The sequence below is a fragment of the Triplophysa dalaica genome, chromosome 8, assembly GCF_015846415.1.
Source record: "Triplophysa dalaica isolate WHDGS20190420 chromosome 8, ASM1584641v1, whole genome shotgun sequence".
NCBI classification, from domain to species: Eukaryota; Metazoa; Chordata; class Actinopteri; order Cypriniformes; family Nemacheilidae; genus Triplophysa; species Triplophysa dalaica.
Genome location: NC_079549.1, coordinates 6,047,879 through 6,072,228, shown reverse-complemented (window position 1 = coordinate 6,072,228; position 24,350 = coordinate 6,047,879). Strand labels below are relative to the sequence as shown.

General features: G+C 40.6%; 1 protein-coding gene across 4 annotated transcripts; it reads right to left on the bottom strand.

Moving 5' to 3' along the window:
- Nucleotides 1-231: 231 nt before the first annotated feature.
- cfap65 (cilia and flagella associated protein 65) lies at nt 232-24,114 on the bottom strand. 4 transcript variants are annotated; one of them, XM_056755843.1, is made up of 33 exons: nt 24,036-24,114; nt 23,135-23,211; nt 22,477-22,640; nt 22,283-22,385; nt 22,033-22,199; nt 21,624-21,823; nt 21,400-21,524; nt 21,086-21,308; nt 20,716-20,981; nt 20,440-20,628; nt 19,839-20,219; nt 19,612-19,749; nt 19,271-19,510; nt 17,579-17,803; nt 17,355-17,501; nt 16,219-16,384; nt 15,885-16,013; nt 15,547-15,760; nt 15,245-15,373; nt 14,881-15,057; nt 14,728-14,794; nt 14,521-14,631; nt 11,624-11,815; nt 11,287-11,436; nt 11,065-11,199; nt 5,187-5,303; nt 4,960-5,097; nt 4,810-4,854; nt 4,340-4,560; nt 1,242-1,367; nt 854-1,096; nt 517-651; nt 232-368 (listed from the first exon to the last, which is right to left on the bottom strand). In XM_056755843.1, the coding sequence occupies exons 2-33, from the start codon at nt 23,204-23,206 to the stop codon at nt 323-325; spliced, it is 5,181 nt and encodes a 1,726-aa protein (XP_056611821.1). In that variant the 5' UTR covers nt 23,207-23,211; nt 24,036-24,114; the 3' UTR covers nt 232-322. The 4 variants fall into 4 exon arrangements, with proteins under 4 accessions (XP_056611821.1, XP_056611820.1, XP_056611822.1 ...); XM_056755842.1 differs by lacking the exon at nt 24,036-24,114 and adding an exon at nt 23,812-24,022; XM_056755844.1 differs by lacking the exon at nt 24,036-24,114 and adding an exon at nt 23,812-24,022 and having other exon boundaries at nt 19,271-19,462.
- Nucleotides 24,115-24,350: the final 236 nt, after the last annotated feature.

The window sequence follows — 24,350 nt, the reverse complement described above, 5'->3', positions numbered from 1 at the left end:
AAAAGCATACTGCTCACTCTAGTGGTGATTTTTTTAAACTAACACCAATCCTCATCGTACAACCTCTGTATATGTAAAAAACTACAGTGTGTGCACTACCATCTGCTAAAAGAAAGGTTTGACTAGAAACTCGCTAGATTTGTCTAGGTTTTCTTTAACTAGTTCATTTAGAGAGACTTTGGAGATAAAAAAAACAAAGCCTGTTATTTTGAATACAGTTTAATTCGAATCATGTGTCATACAGTGATAAGGAGTTGGTTAAATTAACTGTTTCTGAGAAAATACAGCCAGAGTTACCATAGAGGGGTTTGTACAGGCACTGTTATTCTCTGCTCCTCTTATATTCGGCACTGGACTCTCTTGTGTTTCTAAAAATACATAGAAATCTAAGCTCATACAACTTGGATTAATGTATACAGGTTAATATACAGCCTACAATACACACCAAACTAACAAAACTACTGTAAGTATTCATTTTTGTTACAATCGAAGTGAAATTAATCAAAAACTTGTCACCTAGCAGGAGAAGGGGGAAGAGCAATGATTCGTGGTCGCGCAGTCAGCACCAACTCGCCCAAGAAAGCCTCCATCATTTGGTTCTGCAGAGTGTTAAGCAAAATGTCCTCAACCAGGTCACAAAACTCAGGCAACCTACAGAAAAAAAGAAACAGAGAGAGCTAGGATACAAATGGAATAATGAAACAAATGATTGTTATGTTTCTATGCCCAGCTGAACGAGACATGCAGACAGAAAATGACAAAATGATCACCAAACAGTATAAACAGTGTTGTCTCTTAAGCTAAGTTAGATAAAATCTTAGCTGTCTATTTTTTTGCACATAAAATAAAATACCTGCGAATGGACTCCGTCATCTTTAACTCCTCCTCTGTTAAATTCGAGTCACATTCACTCGTCTTCTGTGCGTCTGCAGTGCTGGGGTTTTCTGTGTTATGGTCTGCTGGAGGAGCACTGGACACACCAGTCATTTCTTTATGGTCCTGGCAACCCGCAGGTGAGGGGGCTGATGTGGGGACAGGCGTGGCAGGCAGCAGCTGGGTCACAGAGTGCTGGAACTGAGGATCATCTAGAAGACTCCTGTAGGAGAAGCCAGTGACAATCCATAAGGATTTTTTGGGAATAACACAGATGTATTTTGATAAAAGCAGAGATAAAAACAAATAAATATTTGTATAATGTATTTTATAATAGTATTATATGTGTATTTAAAAGGGGAATATACCATAGTACAGAGTTGAGAACATGGGTGATTATTTCTCTCTCCGGACCGTGGGCGAGAGGGGGCAGGTCTACACGGAAATGGCAGCTCTGATCTTTGTCACTCTGAGAAGGCTGTGGCTGCATACACCTAGGCATTCATTGGATCACCAAGTATTAAAAAAAATGGTCAGTTCTGGTCCTTGATTCTGATTGATTTCCAAACAGTTATAAAATACCCAATTTGTAACTGCTGACCACCTTGTCAACGCGTTCCTGGATAATTTGTTGCCAACAACCATTGGTTCCTGCTCTCTCAACATGACTTCAAAGAGGACTGCAACCACTCATCATTGAGTCACCTGACAGTTCGTGGGCATGTGCGACCAGCAAGCTATTCTGATTTCGTTCGATATCGTTTTGTTACATTAGTTTTTCTAATGTAATGTGCAACTATTTGTAATTTGTTGGACATTAGATAAGATACTTTGTTTTGCTAACTTGAGGCATTGTTTTATTAGAGAACATTTCAGACATTTTTGTTTGAGTCATTCCAACTTACGTTTTCTTTGGAAATTTGAATTACAAGAGTCATTGTTTTAAGTGATTTTAACCACATAAGTTGTTGTTGTAGGGGTTTAGATATCATTTGCTGTGCATCTTTTTACCTTGTTTTTGTCTAGGGACTTAGAGAAGTTCTATTGTCTTTAAGTTATATTGTTTCATTCCAGGGAGTATTAGTATATCAAAAATATACATTTTTGTTTGTTGTTTTGGCCTGGTCTACCCCTGAAGATTTACCCTCAAGTGTAAATAAAATCTTTCTATTATATTTGAAGTCCCTCTATTATTTCTTCCTTAGTGTTGCATGTGAGCCACTTGAATCAGTTTCTTAATTCCATTACCCCTAGAAACCTCCTGTTACTTTGTATTCTCATTCAATTACCTTTTGACAAAGTTATAAAATCTGCATTGCAATACACCTTCCCTTGCAAGGTTTGTTAATTTTCAAACTGTTTTGGTCGGAGGTTGCACTTGAGTTCGTAACGTCACACTTTGACTTCTGCTAGCATCTCCAGAATAAAGACACTCATCCTAATGATAAATAATACTATCGCTAAAAACAATAATCATTACTTCCATACAAAAAGTAAATAAAATTGTTGTCTCTGTACCACAGGTAAGCGGCAGTTATTTCAATAGGTGAACTTGAAGTGCAATGTGTGAAGCCTATATGTGCAATAATAAAAGTGCTTATCTTTTGCTTTCTTTTGGTCACATTTTCTCACTTCCTTAAATTTCAGACTTTTTCAAGACTTTTATTTTGATATTTCTTATTTGGCCTTTTATTTGTAATACCCCATTTTAATTTTTCTCAAAGTATCTTATCTAATGTTGCTTCCTGTTCAGTTTCTCAGGTGCGTCTCAATCAGCTCCCTTGTTCAATAGTCAGGGCACTGATCAGGGAGTTGGCCATTTTAAGGGCTGTCTTGTTCCAGTGATCTGATTAGGTTTGTTGCCAAAATTCCCACAATGCAACGCGAAAGTCAGAGAGCATCGATGCTCACTATGTTCCTCTACCGGAAATCACATGACATTTTTTGGAAGCTTTTTAACCAAACTTGCACGAACCAACTCAATAAACTTAATTAAACGCTTTGAATAGACAATATTTATTTTTTTGTAAACATAACTGTATTTTTTGTATAAACACACATTGCTTGACAGGCAGGGAACACATTCTACTTAACAGTTGAATTTAATATTATATCAAATTTGTTCAAGAATATCTACCTAATAAATTAAAGTGTTCAAACATTATTACAAAAATAAAGCCAGAGAGATGTCGGTTTTGCCTGTTTTGGATTATTAACAGCTATGAATTATCACAACGCACTTAAGCTGTCACATCACAGGAAAATATGTGAACAACGTCCCAATGTGAAGTGAGCCAGGGTCCTTACCAGTGCTGGAAACAAAACAAGGGAGTTGATTGAGACGCAGCCTGAGTTACTTCCTGTGGTTATTTCCTGTTTTTAAGTTCTGTCTCCACAGTTACTCATCTCCTTTAATCATTTCCAGTTACTCATTTTCTTTTGTTTACACATACAACCCTTTTATTTTAGTCTTGTTAGAATGTGGTTCTTGTTTAATATAGCTTGTGCTTGTCTGTGCTGGTTAATCACTGGTTAAACAAAGGTGCTTCATGATGCCATAGAATAACCTTTTTGTCTAAATTATTTCATGAAGAGAACCTTTAACATCTTTTCTGTTTTACAAAAGTGTGGTGTCAAAAGATTCTATAGATTCCAAAAATGGAAGAAAGAGTTGGTTGTTTAAAGAACCTCTAACTGAATGGTTCTTTAAGGAACCAAAAAGGGTTCTCCTATGGCATTGCTTGAACCTTGTAGCCTTTTAACTGTCACCCGTTCCATATACGGGACACCTAAGTTTGCGTCAACATTTTGCATGTAATTTGTTATCGAATCATGACAAACTATATATCATTGGAACGGTTTAAGACCTTTAGAATACAGATTTATCTGTTTTTTTTTAAATAATTGATGTGGGGAGAGTAATGTATTCTGTTTTATAATATGTGTGCTTAGATTTTTTGTTATCCTTTTGCGATGTATTTTTAATCAAAGAAAAACATAAACTTTTTATTTATATTTTACAATAAACATAAAAAACATACCTTTAATTTTGTTGTGTGTGTGTGTGTGATCTTTTTGTTGTTGCAATAATCAGCTACTCTTTATTTTTTCAAACAAGACCAACCATAAGTCTGTATTCCAAAGAATTCATGAGTTACTTCCATTTTAGTTCCAACATGCGATTTCATGTGTAGGCTCAAAAAGGGCTCTGACAGTTAACAGGTTTTAAGTAGCCTAATTTTTTTACAGTGATACTTTGTAGTTTTGTGCTGGGATTGCAATTTTTTTTTTTTTTTACATAAACTGAAGTAAAAATTACATTGGAAAATAAATATAAAAATACTTGTGCTTCTAATGAAAGCATGTGATCCTTGTTATTTTTTCTCTTGAACAATTCTGATTATTTCCAGTTAAAAGTTAAATACTGTACCCAGAAGATTATTGTCAGATTTGAATCGTACTGTACCTGTGTATATAATGAGTGTTAAATTGAGTTGGGAAATGTGCCTGGTACTCCATTAGGGTGTGTGAGCGTGCAGTAACACCCAAGTGGAGTAATGCAGGACGGGGGGGCTCAGGACGTCTTCTACTTTTCAAGCCTGTCTGCTGCTGGGCTTGTCTTACAGCCAGACTGGATCTTGTGGAGGGACTCACCACTTGGTCAATGCTACGGATAGGCGGAAGTGTCTGCCACATGAAAAGTAATTTTTAGTTTTAATTTACTAACAGACTGTGATAAAAAGCAGACTGTACGTCGACAAAAGATAATACTTAAGTTCTAGGAAAAAGTCTGGCAGATGCCACTTAGTGTAATATTCTTTTCATCTAATACAATTTTAACAAAATATTTTTTTTACGGATGACTTACAGTAAATATCCAAAAGTGTTCAAGACACATTTATGTGAACTAAAAATAAGACCTATTTCTCTGTGTACCTTATATTTTCTTGCACCAGTTTTCTGTTTAAATACTGCACCTGCCTGAGTCAAGAACATAAATTCACAAGTTCAAAGTTGTTTATAGAATGTGAAATGGTACCGTATTTGCAAATGTCAAGGAAGAAACCTCCAAACATGATTTCTGACCTGAGTGCTTTTATCCCGTTGACTCTCTTTTATCAGTTCTTTTTCAGTGACAGTAAACTCATATTTCTGTCTCTCCAACTCAACCTCCCAGTCTTGAAGGTCTTTGTGATACAGTATTAGCATCTCTTCAAGAATGATCTGTCAGTGAGAGCACCAGGCATTTAGATAAAGTATTACATACAATATGAGTATGAGTACTGTATGTGTACGATGTTTGTATGCGTCACCTCACAGATGAGGTCTTGCTGGTAGAAACTGGGGCTGCCTGATGCTTGTACTGTCAGAATGGTGAGAACGCTCTCCCCTGGTGCAAGATGGCCACTCTCAGGACGTATCTTTACAGTCTACGTAGAAAATAGTGGACATACGGTTAAATAGTGTCAATACATATTTGAACAAATACTGTATGTGACCCGGGACCCTGGTCTTATGGAGAGTTATACATAATCTGAAACAAGCTTTCATTGATGTATGAGTATTTTAGGATAGGAGCATATTTGGCAGAGATTCAACTATTTAAAACTCTGCAATCTAAGGGTCCTAAAAATCTAAGTATTTGGAAAATAGTCTGTGAAGTTATTGATCATATGAGCTTTAGCATGGTGTTGCTAAGAAGAAACCGGTTTGTTTTAACAATCCTTATTGGCTTATTGATTTCATGAACCAAAATGAATATAACCGTGAGAGTGAGCCTGCATTGTATTTGCGCATTGTAAATGGTATCAGAGCGGTTGTTTTCATAAAATAGTCTGTTTGCAAGCAGCAGAACACAAAAAAAACTTAAATTGCAGAAAAGACTACACATTTACATCAAAATGGGGACACATGTTTAAATGTATGTTAACAGGAAAACATCATTTTTTTGTGCTCGGCAATTTAAAGAGGATCTGTCATATCAGTTCTATATTACTTTCTTCTTTTTCATCTTAAAACACCCATATTTGGCAGCAAAGCTCCTCCTTTTCCCATACAGTGGTATATGACCATACATTACTCTGCCCTCCTGGGGTCCCCAAAAGCTCACCGGCGCCATCTTGTGCATCTAGCGGATTTATTATATATGCTTATATCCTGTAATTTTACAGGGGGAAAAAATATTTTACAGGGTATTTCTGTCGCTCCAGCTGACATAATTTTTTATTTACAGTGTAAGAAATTTGCTAAATATCTTCATGGAACATGATCTTTTCTAAATATTCTATTGATTTTGGGCATAAAAAAATTATAATTTTGACCCATGCAATGTTTTGCACACATGCAGTAAATAGTATATCTCTCATAAGGTCCAGTCACAATATTAAAATGCAAAGTTCACCCAAAAATTTAAATTCTGTCTTTATTTACTAGCCATAATAAACCTAAACTCATGAAGTACTGGTGCATAAAGATTCGTAGAAAAATGTCCTTTAGTGTTACACAAAACGTCTCGGGTTACGTCTTTAACCCTTGGTCCCTGAGAAGGGAACGAGACACTGCGTCGCCACAGCAACGATTTGGGAAACGCCTCAGCGTGACCAACTCTGAGCATGTGTGTCAACATCGTCCAGTAGTGAGACGATATGTCATGAATGACGTATGGACCAGGAGGTATAAAACGACATCTGAAGTCAACTTCAGCTCGTAAAAACTTTGAACCAAGAGGCTTACAGGGACGTAGGGAGTATGGCAAATGGACACAGTGTCTCGTTCCCTTCTCAGGGAACAAGGGTTACAGACCAGACGCGATTTCTTTAAGACTGCAAGGGAAGCTCAGCTTCCCCTATAATTGTCAAAAAATGAATGGTCAAATATGTACTATTATGTTAACATTTTATTGACTAAAAATGCGTTAAACACGTTCATCTCGAACGAAAACAATTTCGTTCAGAATCAGCTATTTAGGTCGGCTGACTCGATTTCCTTCTCATTCATTCCCGTAGCGTACAGTGCATTACTCTGTTGAAGCCCAGCGTCCATTGACTTCAATGGGGCTGCTTTAAACAGTTTTTTTCAGTGCTTAGAATCAAGACGGTCATTGGATAGTAATGCGATTATGTCCCGCCCACGGACGCTCAGCGTCTCTGGGATGAAGGGGGAGTGGGCTGGCCCGGACTCCGAGCGTCTGCGTGACGATTGGAGGGTCTGTCATCTCTTTTTAATCCGCTTTTATGTCCTAAAATGCTCGTTTTTTGGGGGTCGACAGCTTATAAAAACGCATTTCTTGGTTTTTTTTTAGCTTGTTGGCTATACACATTGTCACATATCAGCTTTTAGACATTTTTTTTTTTATAAATCAAAAATGACAAGGAGGCGGCAGCTTCTCGCACTGCAAAGAGACGGTTGGTGTGGGCGTGGGCGTGGTCTTCAGATTATGACGCGTATCAGTTTGTGTCTCCATTTCCAACTCAGTCCCATCGCGGATTTTGCATGTGTAGTCGAAAGACAAACTGCTGCAACCTTCATCGTATATTTCACACAATTTCACACCACATTCATCAGCAGCCACCACTGTTACAGACCTAACCGGAGACGTTCCCTTTCTAGGGAACTCGCATTGCGTCGCCACAGCAACGCTTTGGGGAACGAAATACCCAAACCGCCATACACACAAATGCCTGTCTGTGTGTACAAAAAGTCACGTAGAAGACTCAAGCACCCGGGCTCCCGGGGTGAGATTCGTGTCCAAGCTATAGAATCTCACGTATGTGAGCGGAGAGGACCAGCTTGCCGCATCACACACGTCCCGCATAGACGCCCCCGACCTTAAGGCTACGGAGGCCGCCATACCCCTAGTAGAATGGGCTCTGACATCCAAGGGCGATGGTCTGCCAGAGGCCTCATAGGCCAGAGAGATAGTCTCAACTATCCATCTGCTAATGGAGTGCTTGGTTGCCGAAAGACATTTCTTCGGTGAACCAAAACATACGAAGAGCTGCTGCGCTTTCCTCCAAGCCGCAGTTCTGTGTACATATGAGTCCAGTGCTCGCACGACAAATTTATCCTTTCCTGGTCCTGGCTCCTGAAAGGTGGAGGACAGAATGCTTGCAAGGTAATGGGTCTCGGTACATTATCCATAACCTTAGGCACGTATCCCGCCCGGGAGAAAAGGAACGCCTTTACCAAACCAGGAGCAAATTCAAGGCACGTAGGGGAAACCGACAAGGCCTGAAGATCTCCCAGATCTCTTGAGAGAAGTAATAGCCATCAGGGAGACTGTCTTAAGAGTGAGAAATTTAAGAGCGACTGAATCAAACGGTTCAAAGGGAGGAGACGACAGCCCCTCAAGAACTGTAGCCGAATCCCAGGTCTCAATCTGCGAGCACCACGAAGAAACTGTAGGACTAAGAGGTCTCTATCAACAGGTATGCCCCCCATCAAAATGTGAAATGGCCGGCCGGCCAGAACGGGGCTACCAACAGTAGGCGAACTTCGTCCGTGCGCACCCTTTCCAGAACTTCCGGGAGTAGAGCGATCGGGAGGAAAACCTGCAGATGAAGCCTCGGCCACACCCTTGCCTTGGCATCCAGCCCTAGAGGGGCTGGATGTACCAGGGAAAACCAGAGCCGACAAGCGCGTGTTTTCCTGAGTTGCAAAGAGGTGTAACTCTGCCTGGCCGAACCTCATCCAGATCTGCTCCACCTCCTCTGGGTCTCCATTCCCCCGGCCTCAGCCCCTGTCGCGACAGGATGTCTGCTCCTCATTTCAGGTGACAGGGGGTATAGACTGCCCTCAAGGAGAGCAGCTCCCCCTGAGACCACATGAGGATCTGACGTGCCAACTTGTATAGTTGCCATGACCATAGACCCCCCCTGGCGATATATATATGAGACCACAGCTGTGTTGTCAGCCCTGACAAGCACATGCTGGCCTCTGAGCTGTGGGAAAAAGTGTTCCAATGCCAGGAACACTGACATCATCTCTAGGCAATTTATGTGCCAAGATCGAAAGTGGCTCCCCCATTGGTTTTGGCCCAATTGGGATTCCATAACAGCTCCGCAACCTGTGAGTGAAGCATCGGTTGTCAGTGCAACGAGCCGACAACTGCTTCGCAACACTGGGCTGCAAACGGCTGACAAGATTGCAAAAATACGAGCAGGCTCGAGCTGCGCCTGCATCGTGATGGAATCTCATATTACTCCTAAAAAAGTGGTTCTCTGTACTGGAAAAAGCACACTTTTCTTGGTATTCAGCCTCAGCCCTAGCTCCTCCATATGTGCGAGAACAACATCTCGATGTTGAACCGACAGATGTTCCGATTTTGCTAGAACTTCTTGTTCCATCACCAGAGTCTGCTCAGGGCACACCTTGGTGTACAAAACCTTGTTGAAGCGGGGCGGGCGGACTTGAAATTGGATCCGGTAACCCCGCTCTACCGTGCGCAGCACCCATTGTGACACATTTGGTAGACTTTTCCAGGCTAAATGGTCTACTAAGGGGACTGGCCTCTCGGGACCAGCCTCTGGTGACATCATAACGGGAACCGCTACGGCTCGGCAAACCTCGATTGGCAGAGCTGGCAGAACCCTTCTGGGGCACCGAGGAAGAACGGGCACCGTATAATGAGGTGCGAGCGCACGCTCCCCGGGGGGAAATGCTGACCTGCTGTCAGGACGTTTTCTTGCTTTCCCCTTTCCTTGCCTGAATGACTGCCCTCAGGTCAGTCCTAGGTTTTTAAGGCTGCGGATGATAATGTCTTCCCGAACTCCCATCCTTTTGGGGTGGGGCTCGAGAAGCAACACTCTACCTCTGACGCTCACAATAGCTAGTGGACGCCTGTGGCTGTAGCTGCCCTGGGAGTTTCTCCGCGGTGGGGGAGATAAAGTTTAAATGCCGCAGTCTGTTTCTTAGCCTCCTCAAACCTCTCAACAATGGTGTCTACAGCGTTGCCGAAAAGGCCCGTAGAGATAATTGGGCGTCCAGAAGAAATGACTTGTCAGATGGTTTCATGTCTGACAGGTTCAACCATAAATGCCTCTCAGTGGCATTTATGGTCGCCTCACGAGTAGCACGGAGAGAAACATCTATAGCATAATGGAAGGGTTGTAAAACATCCGCCTCCACCAGCCCGTGTCGAGAAATTCACGTAGCGCATCAGCCTGATACGCCGGAAGTAGTGCCACAGAATGTAAACATGCCGCGGATGGAGACAGATAGCTTGCTAGCATCTGTTCTATTCTCGGCATCGCTCCGTAACCTTGTTCTTTATAGCCCTGAACATTAGAGTAAATGCAGGTCTGTGGCGTGAAAACTCGCGCTGTATAAGGACGCTGCCACGACCAACACACCTCTAGTGTAGGTCAGTAAAGAAGGGGAGCATGCGTCGTGAGGGCAGTGTGCTATGCTTCAGACATCGCTCGTCCATCGTACTCTCAGGACGAGCGTTTGGTTTATCTTGTGGACAGTTTATTGTCAGTTGAGCTACCGCCGCTGTCATGACTTCCACCAAATCGGCGTGTACGGATGCAGTAATAGGGGGAACATAATCTAACTCTCCTGCTTCGATACCAGTTATATCTACATCCTCAGATGCAGAACCTTGCCCAACCGGACTCCCTCTCTGAGAGGGCGAAACCGCAGTGCGTGCTCCCGACTCAGCAGAGAGAGAAGTAGAAGCCACGGAGGGCAGAGAGAAGCCGGAGCATGTCTCTTCAGCCTCTGTGACGTCCATCTGCGAGCCCCACAAGCGAAGAATCCGCAAAGCCTCGGCAAAAGAAGGACCATCACCGCGCGGAGCTCGCACCTGGCCGTGCTTACAAAAAATTGCCATGCGGGAACGGAGCATACGCTGTGGTAAAAGCTCTCTCGAGCGCTGACTGTGCATGCTCCGCTCCCAGACAGACAACGCAAAGATCATGCGTGTCCTTGTTCGTGATAAAATGCAAACAAGGAGGAGCACAAGGTCTGAAATTCTTATCTGACATGCTAGCAAACTGGCTAACCAAACACGCTTCTTTTACACAACACACTCACGCTTCTTTTAACTAGACACCACACACACAGAGCCACTTGCTGAGAAGAAAAGAGCTGAAGTTCCCCAAAACGTTGCTGTGGCGACACAGTGCGAGTTCCCTCGAAAGGGAACAACAATTTTATTTCTGGGGGAAATATTTCTTTAAATCTACCCACCTGTTGGCAGTCTACGTTCCATTTATACAAGACTTGGTCTGTATGTGAGACGTTGGTCAAAAAAATGATTCGGGTACTTCGAGAGCACACTGGAATATCACCGAAACACACCCTCTCCTCTGAAAGGAACACCACCTACACACAAACACATGTTGCTATTCCAAACAAGGACATCATGGTCGACACACCCAAGTGTGTACAGTAGCACATTTCTTCTCTTACCTGTCCAGGTACTGGGATTTTTTGAGTGCTAGGCATCGTAATACATCCATCTTTCACCTGAATGGGTTCTGAGTGTCTTTCATCAAAGCCTTGACCCTCAAAGGTGACAAACATGCTGTCTCCCTCCAGCACATGAATAGGAAGGTCCACCTGTAAAACATATGGCACCAATCTCAGTGCTAGACCTCACAGAACATAACTTAGTGGCTAGACTAGCACCAAACCAGCACTAACAGTACAGTAACTTAGCCTGGACTAGCATGGAAGCTGATATTACAAAAAGTAATATTAAGGGGTATTAATTAATTTTTGAGGATGTAGTGAAGGATTAACTTACACTATATGTTCTAGCCTCCAGTGGGGAAAAAATCCACTCCACAAAGGCTGTGTGTCCTGGCTCCAGCTCTCCGTCAGGGTTCAGACACTGTAAGACAGGGTGACTGAAGTTTTCTTCCATCAGCTGCTGCAGTGGAGTGGTGTCGATGTGGTATCTTAGTGGGAGAGCACCTGCATTATACAGCTCATACACCTGTGCAGAAAGTTTAGGGTCGCTTACTCATTCTTCATTAATATTGATAATATTAGTATATTAAATTAATTATTGACATTGTTTCCACTTTTAAGAATGATAGTTAACTCATCAAAACTATGAAATATCAAAATTTAAATATACTTTAGGAATTATGTTAAAACTAAAACTAAAAATTCTATATTTTAGCATCTTCAATGTAGCCACTTCTTTGCAAAGTTGTTCTTCTGTCATTTTATCGTTCAGCTTCTTGAGATCTCACCCTGGAATACTTTTAAAGTATTGAAGGACTTCCCATATATCCTAGATTCTTTCCTGGCTGCTTTTTCTTAATTTCCTGTCAGGTCATTCATTTAAAGAAAGTTTTGTAAAGAAAGAAAGAAATATTCTGACACTGATTTCACAGTGTAACAAATTTTTGTTTCGCCCGACCTTCTTATACAATTCTGTAATGCTAATTACTGTGGTAATATTTATTTTCACGTGGCATCAATATTTTTGTATATATTTAGCTCAAGTAAATTTTGAGCTTATATAATAAGCACAGTGTAACGAATTGTTTTCTCGACGACCTTTTTATAGTTCTGTACAATTCTGTGGTTCTATTTTGGTGATATTTATTTTCATGTGGCATCATAGTTTTAGTGTATACAGTTGAAAGAAAAAGTATATGAACCCTTTGGGCTTACTTGGATTTCTTCATAAATTGGTCATAAAATGTGTTCTGATCTTCATCTAAGTCACAACAATAGAGAAACACAGTCTGCTTAAACTAATACCGCACAAACATTATACGTTTTCATGTTTTTATTGAACACAACATGTAAACATTCATAGTGCAGGGTGGAAAAAGTATGTGAACCTTTGGGTTTAATAACTGGTTGACCCTCCTTTGGCAGCAATAACTTCAACCAAACGTTTCCTATAGTTGCAGATCAGACCTGCACAACGGTCAGGAGAAATTTTGGACCATTCCTCTTTACAAAAGTGTTTCAGTTAAGCAATATTCTTGGGATGTCTGGTGTGAATCGCTCTCTTGAGGTCATGCCACAGCATCTCAATCGGGTTGAGGTCAGGACTCTGACTGGGCCACTCCAGAAGGCGTATTTTCTTCTGTTGAAGCCATTCTGTTGTTGATTTACTTCTATGCTTTGGGTCGTTGTCCTGTTGCATCGTCCATCCTCTGTTAAGCTTCAGTTGGAGGACAGATGGTCTTAAGTTTTCCTGCAAAATGTCTTGATAAACTTTGGAATTCATTTTTCCATCGATGACAGTAATCCGTCCAGGGCCTGAGGCAGCAAAGCAGCCCCAAACCATGATGCCCCCTCCACCATATTTCACAGTTGGGATGAGGTTTTGATGTTGGTGTGCTGTGACTTTTGTTCTCCACACATAGCGTTGTGTGTTCTTTCCAAACAACTCAATTTTGGTTTCATCTGTCCACAGAATGTTTTGCCAGTAGTGCTGTGAACATCCAGGTGCTCTTTAGCAAACTTCAAACGTGCTGCAATGTTTTTTTGGACAGCAGTGGCTTCCTCCGTGGTGTCCTCCCATGAAGTCCATTCTTGTTTAATGTTTTCCTTATTGTAGATTTGTCAACAAAAATGTTAGCATGTGCCAGGACGACCACGCCTAGGGAGTGTACCAACAGTGCTGAACTTTCTCCATTTGTAGACAATCTGTATTACCGTGGACATATGGACATCAATGCTTTTAGATATACTTTTGTAGCCCTTTCCAGCTGTATGTAAGTCAACAATTCTTGATCGTAGGTCTTCTGAGAGCTCTTTTGTGCGAGGCATGGTTCACATCAGACAACGCTTCTTCAGAACAGCAAACTCAAAACTGGTGTGTGTTTTTTATTGAACAGGCCAGCTTTAATCAACACATCCAATCTCATCACATTGATTGGACCCCAGGATGGCTGACTCCTGGCTCCAATTAGCTCTTGGAGAAGTCATTAGCCTAGGGTTTCACATACTTTTTCCACCCTGCACTATGAATGTTTACATGTTGTGTTCAAGAAAAACATGAAAACGTATAATGTTTGTGCGGTATTAGTTTAAGCAGACTGTGTTTCTCTATTGTTGTGACTTAGATGAAGATCAGAACACATTTTATGACCAATTTATGAAGAAATCCAAGTAAGCACAAAGGGTTCACATACTTTTTCTTTCAACTGTATTTAGCACAATTCAATTTTGAGCTTATGTAATTAATTACGATATATCAGTATATTGCAAAAAAGAAAAACTGTACAAATTTCCAAGTATATATTTTTTCCATCGTCACTGTAAGAAAAATCGGAATATTTCTGTAGCAAAGGGAAGGTTGGGTGGTAGGACATCTAAAACCTGGTTCATGAGGACAGTATGAGTCATAAATGACAAAACAATCAAATGTTTTTCTGAAGTTTTGGACAACTCATTTTTAGCAACTGTGATGTCAAACTGTTGTTTTGAGCTCAGTATTATGCATGCCAGTAACATTTTGTCGTTTTTTCCATCAATGGTACAAAATCAAATTGAGCATGTTAAACTTCATAAAAAAAGTAAAATTTAAGCGAAACATTTTTTTAATATTTGTTACGTAAGTATTTTCAAACTTTGACCAGCAGTGTATGTTTCCCTTTCTACTGTATTTGACATCACAGCTCAGGACTGTCATCAGTAAAGGGCTTAAGACTGTACAGAAGTTACATTGACCTGTGTGGGTGGGCTGAACCCTCCAATTCCCACAGGGGCAAATGAGTGTCTGTTTGAAGGTAGATGAATGTAGCGTCTATCTTTGTCCACAGTTACTCCTATAAAATTTAGCTAGAGAAAACAGATCATGCAGCATATTTAAAATAACATTTTATTTGAATAAGTGATGCATGGGATGACAAAACTATGAAAATATATTGGTTTCACCAGTATCTCTCTTCCATGTGAAAGTTTCAACAAGACCGGAAGACGATTTGTTCCTACAAAGTCATGTCTGCAAGAAAATCATAATCCATCTAACTTGTTTTGTAACAACACAACACGTCAGTGAAGACTAAAGGATTGCGCTCTGGGTCTGACCTGTAGGTGAACTGAACTGCTCTCTGGTGGCTGGGCTGGAGCTTACCAGAGCGTGGAGAGACCGAGAAGAGTCTGTGGTCTTGAACTTTCATCAGGTGAAGCTCAGAAGGGCTGAAATCTCCGTTCTCAGCCCAGTTTTCAAGCTCAATCTGTTGATCCTCTGGGAAAAGAAATGACCTGATAGCCAGAGGGAGACCATTTTAACCATCATTTTGCTTGAAGAAAATTGTAACAAGACACTAAAACTGACCAAAGATTCTTTAAATACAGAAAAGCTATACATTTTGCCTTAGTTAGACAAATGAGTCTGTCATTTTATTCCAAAGGTGTGAAACCTGCTTATTATGATGTCATAGATACTCACCATTCTACAGGTATACTTCCAGTGTTCTTAAACATGAGCAGAATACTGGAAGGCTCTGAGCTTAGTGGAGCCGCACTAAAGTTAAAATCCATCATGGCCGAGGTAAAGACAGCAGGACAGCGTCGAAGACTGCGGTTTTAATAGATATAAAAAACAGCAAGGCTGTGAGAGACAATGAATTCATATAGCCTTTTCAGGTATACCATAACAATACAGCTACAATTGTACTGTTGTTTATGACAGCACAAGACTGCTGAAATGACAGGTGTGCTCTATGATTTCAATCCAACCTAAAGTATTACCTGTGTCTGGTGGGCACCCTGAAGATAAGCTCAGATGGCCTGGGATCTCTGCACAGACAAGTATTGAGTGTGTCCAGATTGAAGAGGTGCCAGAGCTGTAGTTTGCTCAGCCTCTCCACACTGCCACAGCTACGGACATCTGTCACCTCCAGTGTGGGGTACACGCCTTCTGCCTGCACCTGGCACACTGACTGGGGCTCTTCACCCACAGAGCCTGGAAAAGAAACAGAACAGAAAAATGCAGAGTATTCCACATTGGTTAACAGATACAAAGGAGTTAATGCTTTGAAACCCAGAACGGCAGTTTTAACATAAACAGCATTCTTTTTGTACACTACCAGATGCATTGATGATGTGGTAACCGATGGTCCAACAGTGATGGGCTCTGCAAGCCAGTTTCACAGTGCAGCGGACCTGTAGCCTGCAGTGCGCAGGAATGGTTCCCTTTACATTCTCCATCTCCAGAACTGAAAAAATACAGGTGTGTTTCAAGGATTGAGTCAAAGATGAATGCTATTTCCACCCCCTTGTAATGAATGTGTGGCTACATGACATTAAGGATAACATACTGTACTACAAGTACATGAGTTAAATGTGTCTGAAATACTGGGCTTTGGCAAAGAAACGTTACTACAGTATTCACTGAACCAAATCAAAGTACAAATCTCCTACCCAAAGGATCTTGAGTCATGTCTTCAGGAAGATCTGTAACAGTGATGGTCTGCTGTGCGCTCAGACAGTAACTGAAGGCACAGGAGCTGTTGTTCAGTAAAGGAACATCAAAGGACTTACAGCTTCCAACAAGGACCTCACCCAGATCTATAATGGGATGCTCTGCCTGAGATAAATAATTTATGAATTTTTAGAAACAATCACACAAACATCACTAACAAGTGAATGTCCACATTGTCACTTGACATCAGGAAAAATCAATATGAAGTAAACCGTATTACAGTGTGACACTACACAAAAGTCTAAGTGTGTATTTGTTGACAGAATTTTTCATTTAAACCTGGACATAAAGGAAAATAAAAGTTGTGATGCTCAGTTTTCTTGTTTTATTATAACAAATTGTGCCAACCAACAATCAGGGTTGCGTTTCCCGAACAACGACATAACTCGCTAGTTGACCACTGATGATTCATTGGGGAAATTAACAATGTAGTTACGACTGTTTCCCGAAACGTTTGTACCAAGTTGGTTCAGCAATCTAGTTGATGACGCCATACAGGTGGTGGAGTAATAACGTCTACTAATAAATACGTTCAGATCGAATTAATGTAAAATTCTTGCCGTAAATAACATACATTGCATTTAACAGCGATTTTAGTTATCCTATTTTGATATCTATTGTTTCATTTCCCGATATTTCATTCATTCATTTCCTCCTACATCACTCCGCCCAGGGATTCCCCAGGTTCCTAGTGCACGTACATTCGTGCGCATGCACACTTTTAAAAAAACAGCGCTTGTATTTTCTTAACAAACTAAAAGATTTAAAATTAAATTTGTTTGTATTTCAAAGTATGGGTATAGAATGCACTGCATGGTAAGTCTACATGTCATAATAAAAAGGAACTATGCTTCTAACCACAACTGTAGTTCCAACCACGCAACTTTGCGATGCTGTTTGCGATTGATCTTTGGAACCATGGTTTCGGGAAACACTTAAATCATTAAACTATGCTGGAACGACGGAACTTTCGACCATAGTTGGCTAACGATGCATTTGGGAAACGCACCCCTGATCAGCAAGATTTAAGATCTACAGTAGTGGTAAATTTATTCTTAATATTTGAATAACACACCTCTAGATAACCTTTAGATGCCAATCCGACTGCTTTAACTGTGAGACGGGACTTCTTGCACTGTGGTGTTTGAACAGGCCAGTACATAAGACTAGCCTTTAGGTTGTATATCATCTCATCCAGAGGAGCAAAAGACCACTTCTGTACCTAAATCAAACAAATGGTTTAATTTATATGTTTATACTATTATGTCCTAAAACACCACATAAATATGGCAACAGTACCTTGGATTCATTGGGTTGGAGTGTCCCTGAATCTGGAAGTACAGACAGAACTCTTTGGTGAGATCCACTTAGCTTCCACTGGAACTCCACTGGCATCCTGCTCAAGTTTTTCACCCACAGGATTCGTTCAGAGCAGGAGCCCACTGCCGTGGGCTTAAAGAATAGACTTCCACCCTCCTCCACAGCCATAGAAGAGGTCTCTGCTACAGCAACCACATTCAGCACCTGTGAAAAGATTCAATTGTAGAAATTCTGTAAGCTAAAATGGTCAAGCACATTATTTCAGGGATATCATTCTCTTGAAGCCCACTCTGTGGTTGGTTAAACTGGACATGTTTCTCTGTAGTTCAAGAAATTGTATTACTTGTCCAAGTAGCTCAGTTGGGGCTTCAGTTGTAACCACTTGAAAAACTGACTAAATGTCTTAAAATGAAGCATTAAGTAAAATAATACTAGCAGATAACACAGATTACATGCAATTGACAGGATTATCTAGCTCTGAGTTTCCCAAACGTCAGATAAATACGGCCCCACAAAAAAACACAATATTTTGTATTGGGGTTAAAAGAACAATACAATGCAAATAAAAATATGTGTAAGACTGAAAAAAATCTTACCCGGTATTATTGTGTAAAAAATGTGTAAAAAATATTAAATAAAGACAGCAATGAAAAAAAATATATATATATTTTTTAAATGTATCAAAATGAAGTCAGTTTATGCTTAAAACCCCCCAAAACATCTGGCAATGGGGTAAGCAAAAAGCGCAATTCATGTTTCAGTAAATTCTGTAAATAGTTTATTTATTTATTTTACCACATTGAGATATTTTTGCTTGTTTAAGCTCGATTTAAATGTTTCATAGATATATAATTTTTTAAAGATTTTTTTGATATTTGTACAGGAAAACAAGACAAAATTCTAAGGAATTATTATTATTTTGCAGTGAATTAAGTTAATTCTCTGACTGAACAAATCAATCAAGTTTTATGAAGCTGAGGTAACATGCTATTTCATTCATTCTGACTTCTTTACACTATTAAACATGCTGGCTTCTCAAAAGTAGCATGGTCAGCCTGTCAAAAAACTATTTGAACGTATGATTTAGTATTTCTGTGCTCGATTCACTCCGCCAGGGATCGTACAGGTTTCGGAAAGTATTTTTAGAACATTGATTCCCGTTTCGTAACAAGGGCTCTTAGTCCATTATTGGACATTTCTCCCAGAAAAGCACACCAACCTGTCCTCCAGCGAGCGCAAGAGCACCCCCACCCATCAACCAGCAAGCGTGAGAAAAAGCACACCCATCAATGCCGCTTCACTCAGCTGATGGAAGTTTATCTGTGTTTGTTTGCCCACTGCATTTCGGTTATGAATGTTATATATAAACGGTGGATATAACGCTGGATTTGGAACTGAAAGATGGCGCGGTCCCAGCGCTAAAAAATGCACATGTACCGCACATGGTAAGTCAAACTAAGTCATATGTCTGTGTTATGTTTGCTATCGGCATGAAAGTGAAAGTTAGTGAATCAACAGTCACTGTTGTCTGGGATAATGCGATCATGTATTGTGTGCTCATGCTGTAAAATTTGTGACTTTAATCAAGTTATATGCCATGCCCCCCAGAAATACTGCTACGGCCCACAGCATTGACCAAGCTATTATACTGCCATGAAGGGGACTCTATACCTGTGTGTGTTTGGGGCTGGCATTTAGCTGCAATGTCAAAGGCATACTGGCAGGGTGATCCTGGGATGGAGTTGATCTGAATGTGAATATTTGGTGGTGACCAGGTGGCACCAGACCAATAGGTGGCAGCACACATACTGAGGGACACTCCTCTGAGTCCAGTTTGAAGGTCAGTGGCAGGTCCCCTGTGTTCTTCAAGAGAATATTGCGGTATGACACCTGTTTCAGTGCAGGAAATACCTACACAGGACACAGGGAGATGGACAGTTTTCAAACTTAAAGTAAACAACATAAAGTATGGTATAATTAGATTAAACAGTCAAAAACATTGCCAGTCTCACAATTTGAGAGTGTTGAAGAGAGATGCAAGGGACGAAATGCTCTTTTCCAGCCTGAAAACAGTGACCGCTCACCCTGACTGTAAAGCACCAGGGTGGACACAAAGTGTGATCATCCACATATCTATTGTCTTTCAGAACCTGGGGATATCAAATCAACCATTAGAACCAAGTCACATATGTATTGCCTAACATAAAATATGCTCACATTCATCTCAGTTTCACGTTACCTTATAAAAAGCAAAACACTCAAGCTGTTCTGCATGGAAGCTGTTCTGCTGGTTGGGAATGTATGTCACTCTGAAGGTTGTGGACTTTAGAGGGCTCAGTTCACAGGAGAGAGGAGAGATGGAGAAACAGTTGGTGCCAGGACTCCACGCCAGACAGATCTTGCCCTTTGTGTGGTTGGTTATGGAGACTGACTTAGAAGTTGTGCCATCATAAAAAAGGAGCTCAGAAGGTCGAGCCGTTACATGGTGGGTAGAAAACTTAGATGTGTTTGATGTGTTTTCAAGTCCTAATTCTGTTTCAGGTGCTGAATTACTGTGGAAATACTCCTCAAGAGGACTCCGTGGACTGAATAGAGGTCTGGAGTTGTCTTCTGCTGCAATCTAATGGAAGATCCACACGATCTATTATTATACTACATGGCCAAGTGTCTGTGATAAGTCATTAACTTTCATCTAATTATGACAGATGATGCCTACTAACACATACTAAAACACATAAGATCATATGAATTCAAACAAATTAGCCACCTTTTAAAATAGTGACCAATTCCTGTTAAATTGTGTTGGTAAAAAAACATCTGCATTAAAGACAGACAAACACCTGCAAAGCTCCGCTATCATCCAGCTTCAGTTTATGTTCTTCCAGCATGGCACTCAGTATGTCTGGAGGGTAACAGGTGAATCCTCTTAACAGATTTATTCTGTACACATTCAAGTGTCTGGGGTTTAAAATGGCTGGTTTGAACTGCTCTGAATGACAGGTGCCAATCAAATCCAGAAACAAAGGCTCCTTTGAGGAAGAACACCATAATCAAACAAATATTAGACTAAATCATCACATACATAAAGAGACAGACAGATATATCTACCAACCCACCCTGTGGAGAAGCAAACAGGTCAGTATCTTGTGATGAGCAATAGGGTGGTGTGGTCGAAACTTCACACGCAAGGTGAGTCGGCTGTTGCCTGGCAGGGTGCCGCCAGGTTGGTCCACAACGAACACACTGTGGCCAGTGTTCACATCAAACTGGTAATAAGCCAATACTGAAGAAGAGTTTATAATCTGTAGTGTGTGAGTGACCTCTGTGCCCTCCTCAACACAGCCAAAGTCCAACACAGAGGTACTTAGAAATACTAATGGCCCTATAGTTGACAGATTTGAAAACATGATATATGAATCTGATGATTCATAACATTTATTATTAGTTTTGGTTATAAACTGCAACTACGACCGTAGGGCTACCTACCTATGGACGATCCAGACACTCTGAGCAGATCTTTGCTTACAGCACCAGGACAGGTAAGACAGAGGTAGTCCACACTTCTGCAGTCCGCCGTGAGTGGGGAGAAGCACACAGGGACTTTTAACACTGAATGAGGTTCGATCTGCCCCTCACGCACCTCACAGCGGAAAACCACGTCCATAAGAGGGGGTCGTCTCAACCAGAAAAGAGTGAATGTTGTGCTAACCTAAGACAGAGAGGTTGACTGTGAGAGAAAGAAGATGCATCTAAGCAATAAGCTATTTAAATAAGGAAAGAAGGAAGGAAGGGAATCATACAGTGGACGGGTTGTAGATCTCAAAGTGCCTTTCAAGAGAATCACCCACTGCCAAGCTGCCAAATTCAAGCACCTTACAGTCTTCCTCCTGCTCAGCGGTGCAGATCTGGAGATGTGGGTACTTGGCTATCGACAGGAATTTAAAGGTTTAACTTTTTTAATATTTAAGAGAGAACTATTCGATGAAATTCTCAAAATGGCCCAGTTAAAGCTTTGTGTACTCACATAGGCCACGCAGAAGTACAGTACAGCTGTTCTCCCCATCATCACCGAAAGCACAGTGGGCCTCGGCCTGGTACACCTGTACTTCCTTTGGTTTAAACTCTAATGTAACCTTGCACTCTTCTCCAGGTTTTAACAGTCCAGTCTCAGGGGAGAAATAGAACGGAGGATCCACAGACCACCTGAATCCAGTCTGCAACTTACTAAAAATATACACTATTGTTCAAACGTTTAGGTTCACTGACTTTATGCTTTAGAATAATAGTAAACTCATCAGAACAGTTAAAAAATTATACAAGTAAATTCAAATTAAAACAAGAGTATATTTTTGCATCTGTATTCTTTGCCAGGAGAGCCTCTGAAATCTCGGAAGATTCTTTAGCAGCTGGATGTATGTTTTATCCTTGCTTACCAAGAGTTACGAAAGACAAAGCTGGTTTGGGAACTCTGCTGAGCAGCACAGGGTGGCAGCAATGCATTTTCTGGTACTTCCAAAGCATAGTGAGGAATTACAGCACGCAGAGACACCTGGAACGAGCCTTCCTTACCCTCGAACTCTATAGTGTCCACATACTCACACTGGAAAGGAAAATAACAAGTGATACAATTAAAACACTCAATAGTCATCCAAAATGCGATACCTACTGGGAAAATTGTTTTACTTTCTCAACCGGCCGAAAAGTGATTGGAAGGGAAAAAGATGTTCCTGGGCTCAGAAGGATAGTCTGTGGAAACAGTGTGTTGAAGAACTTGGACACAGGAGGTCTGTAATTTACATACAGAAATCAGTCAATATTTTGTAAGTACATATTTCGTCACACATACTGGAATAAATAAATTTTGGGTTCTAACGGACCTAAAGCTCAGTTTTTGGAGTTTCCCATGTATGCTTTTAAGAGAAAGTGATCTGGTATATTCTAGCCCTGGCTCCCAGCCTTCCCAAACCAGCTCAGCCAGGGTCTCCACTCCAAAAAAGCAGCTTTGGGATCTCTTCCGAGCACCAACTGACCTTGACACTTGCTAAAAACAGAAATGCAAGTCATAATTACAAAGATAACAAATGTTTATCATTAATATTACTTTGCGAATTACTTCATAATTTCGAATCGTCCACCTTCAAGTGTGCCAAATTCATTTAACATTTTGCTCCACCAGATGGCAGTACAAATCAGCAAAGCATTTCGGCAGACCGACTGCCAAAAACCCACGATAACCTCCTTGTTTAACACGATTAAAAAACTACGATGAACTTGTACTCCGCAATGGGGTTTTTTACGTTTATTTATATACAAATATACTTTAAACTATATCTTGTTGTTTGTAAAATCACAGGGTAAATAACGAACAGAATACAATTTGTAAACATTTTAATCAAAGGCTTGGACTGTCTATTTATAATAATTCCAGGTAGGATGTTTCGAAGGCCCCAGCAATTGAAGAAAAATTACCCATGCATAAAATTTACGTGATGACAAATTTTTGCTCCATTTTTAAAAGCAAACTACACGTCTTACCTTTTTTTGTGAGCTGTGTGTTATTTCAAAGACACCAGAGTTCACAGGATTCACTGGATAATCGGTCAACATTGCAACTAAAACGATGACCAAGTGTGGTTAATCTGAGATTCATATATTCCATACAATTTCAAAATCAAAGATCAATCTAGTAATTAAATAAATTATAGAACCTAAACCCCAAGGCAAAATAAAGTTAACATTGTATATTTCTATGACATATAGGCCTACTCAACGGTTATCCATTTAATGCAAAAGCAAGTTATGCCTGTCTGAGGTTAAATAAGGCAAGTGTAAATTTATGACCCTGCCACTCAATTCTTTACCTCTATATTTACTTAAGTAATTTGCCTAAAGGAAATCTCTGACAGCAAAGGTGATTGCCTGAGAGGATAGTAAAAGTAAATGTTATTGATAAAGTGATGCAGTGGGTGTTGTAGTGCAACCATTTTATGTTTAACGTTAGTTCTCTAAAATGACAACATACCTTAAATAATTTAATGATCGCCTAAATCAATTGACTTATAGGCCTAGATAAATGGATTATATTAAATTAATCATATCTAATTTTGCTACAGAAACTAGCGTTACTTCACAGTTACGAACTTGTTGTCACAAAAACCGCGAAATTATATTTTCTTTTAGCCTACTTAAAGATAATACTAAAATTAGCTTACCACAGTACTTCCAACTCACGCTATTTGTTGTATCAAAAATGGGGAAAACCGAAGGAAAAAATGTGTGTCATTTTGAAAGTTTTACTGATAGTTGAGTTGTGTATCCGATCTCCATGACAACGACAGACACCGACGAGGGACAAAATACACACAGCACTAGTGTTCAACTTTGTGCAACTGAATGCGGTGTTGCGCAGACCGATCTGCGTAAAATATAATAGTACCTCGAGAGCCGTAATGTATCTCTCTCGCGGTGTTTTGATGTCATAGGCCGAAGTCTGCTCAGCGCCATGTCGACCACACTTTTTCAGGTGAAAGACCTGCAGGTGTAATTTTCCAAATGTGTGATTAATGTTTTCAGTTTTCCTTCTTGAGTGCCCGAGTTTACTTGGCAATTTATTTATTCGCTCCGCTGCAATGCATTTAATCAACATATAAATGTGTCCTATTCTAGTTTGGCTGAGACACACGACTGCACCTCCTCTGCATTCATATTTAATTGTTCGCCTTACACCACACCCCTGTAAAAATGCTCTTTT

Excerpts from the sequence above, each read along its gene's own strand:
- cfap65 (XM_056755843.1), bottom strand. The coding sequence starts at position 23,206 with ATGTTGACCGATTATCCAGTGAATCCTGTGAACTCTGGTGTCTTTGAA. Across the intron at positions 21,309-21,399 it reads AGATCTACAACCCGTCCACT|GTTAGCACAACATTCACTCT; the intron begins GTATGATTCCCT and ends TCTCTGTCTTAG. Across the intron at positions 5,098-5,186 it reads AGCAAGACCTCATCTGTGAG|ATCATTCTTGAAGAGATGCT; the intron begins GTGACGCATACA and ends TCTCACTGACAG.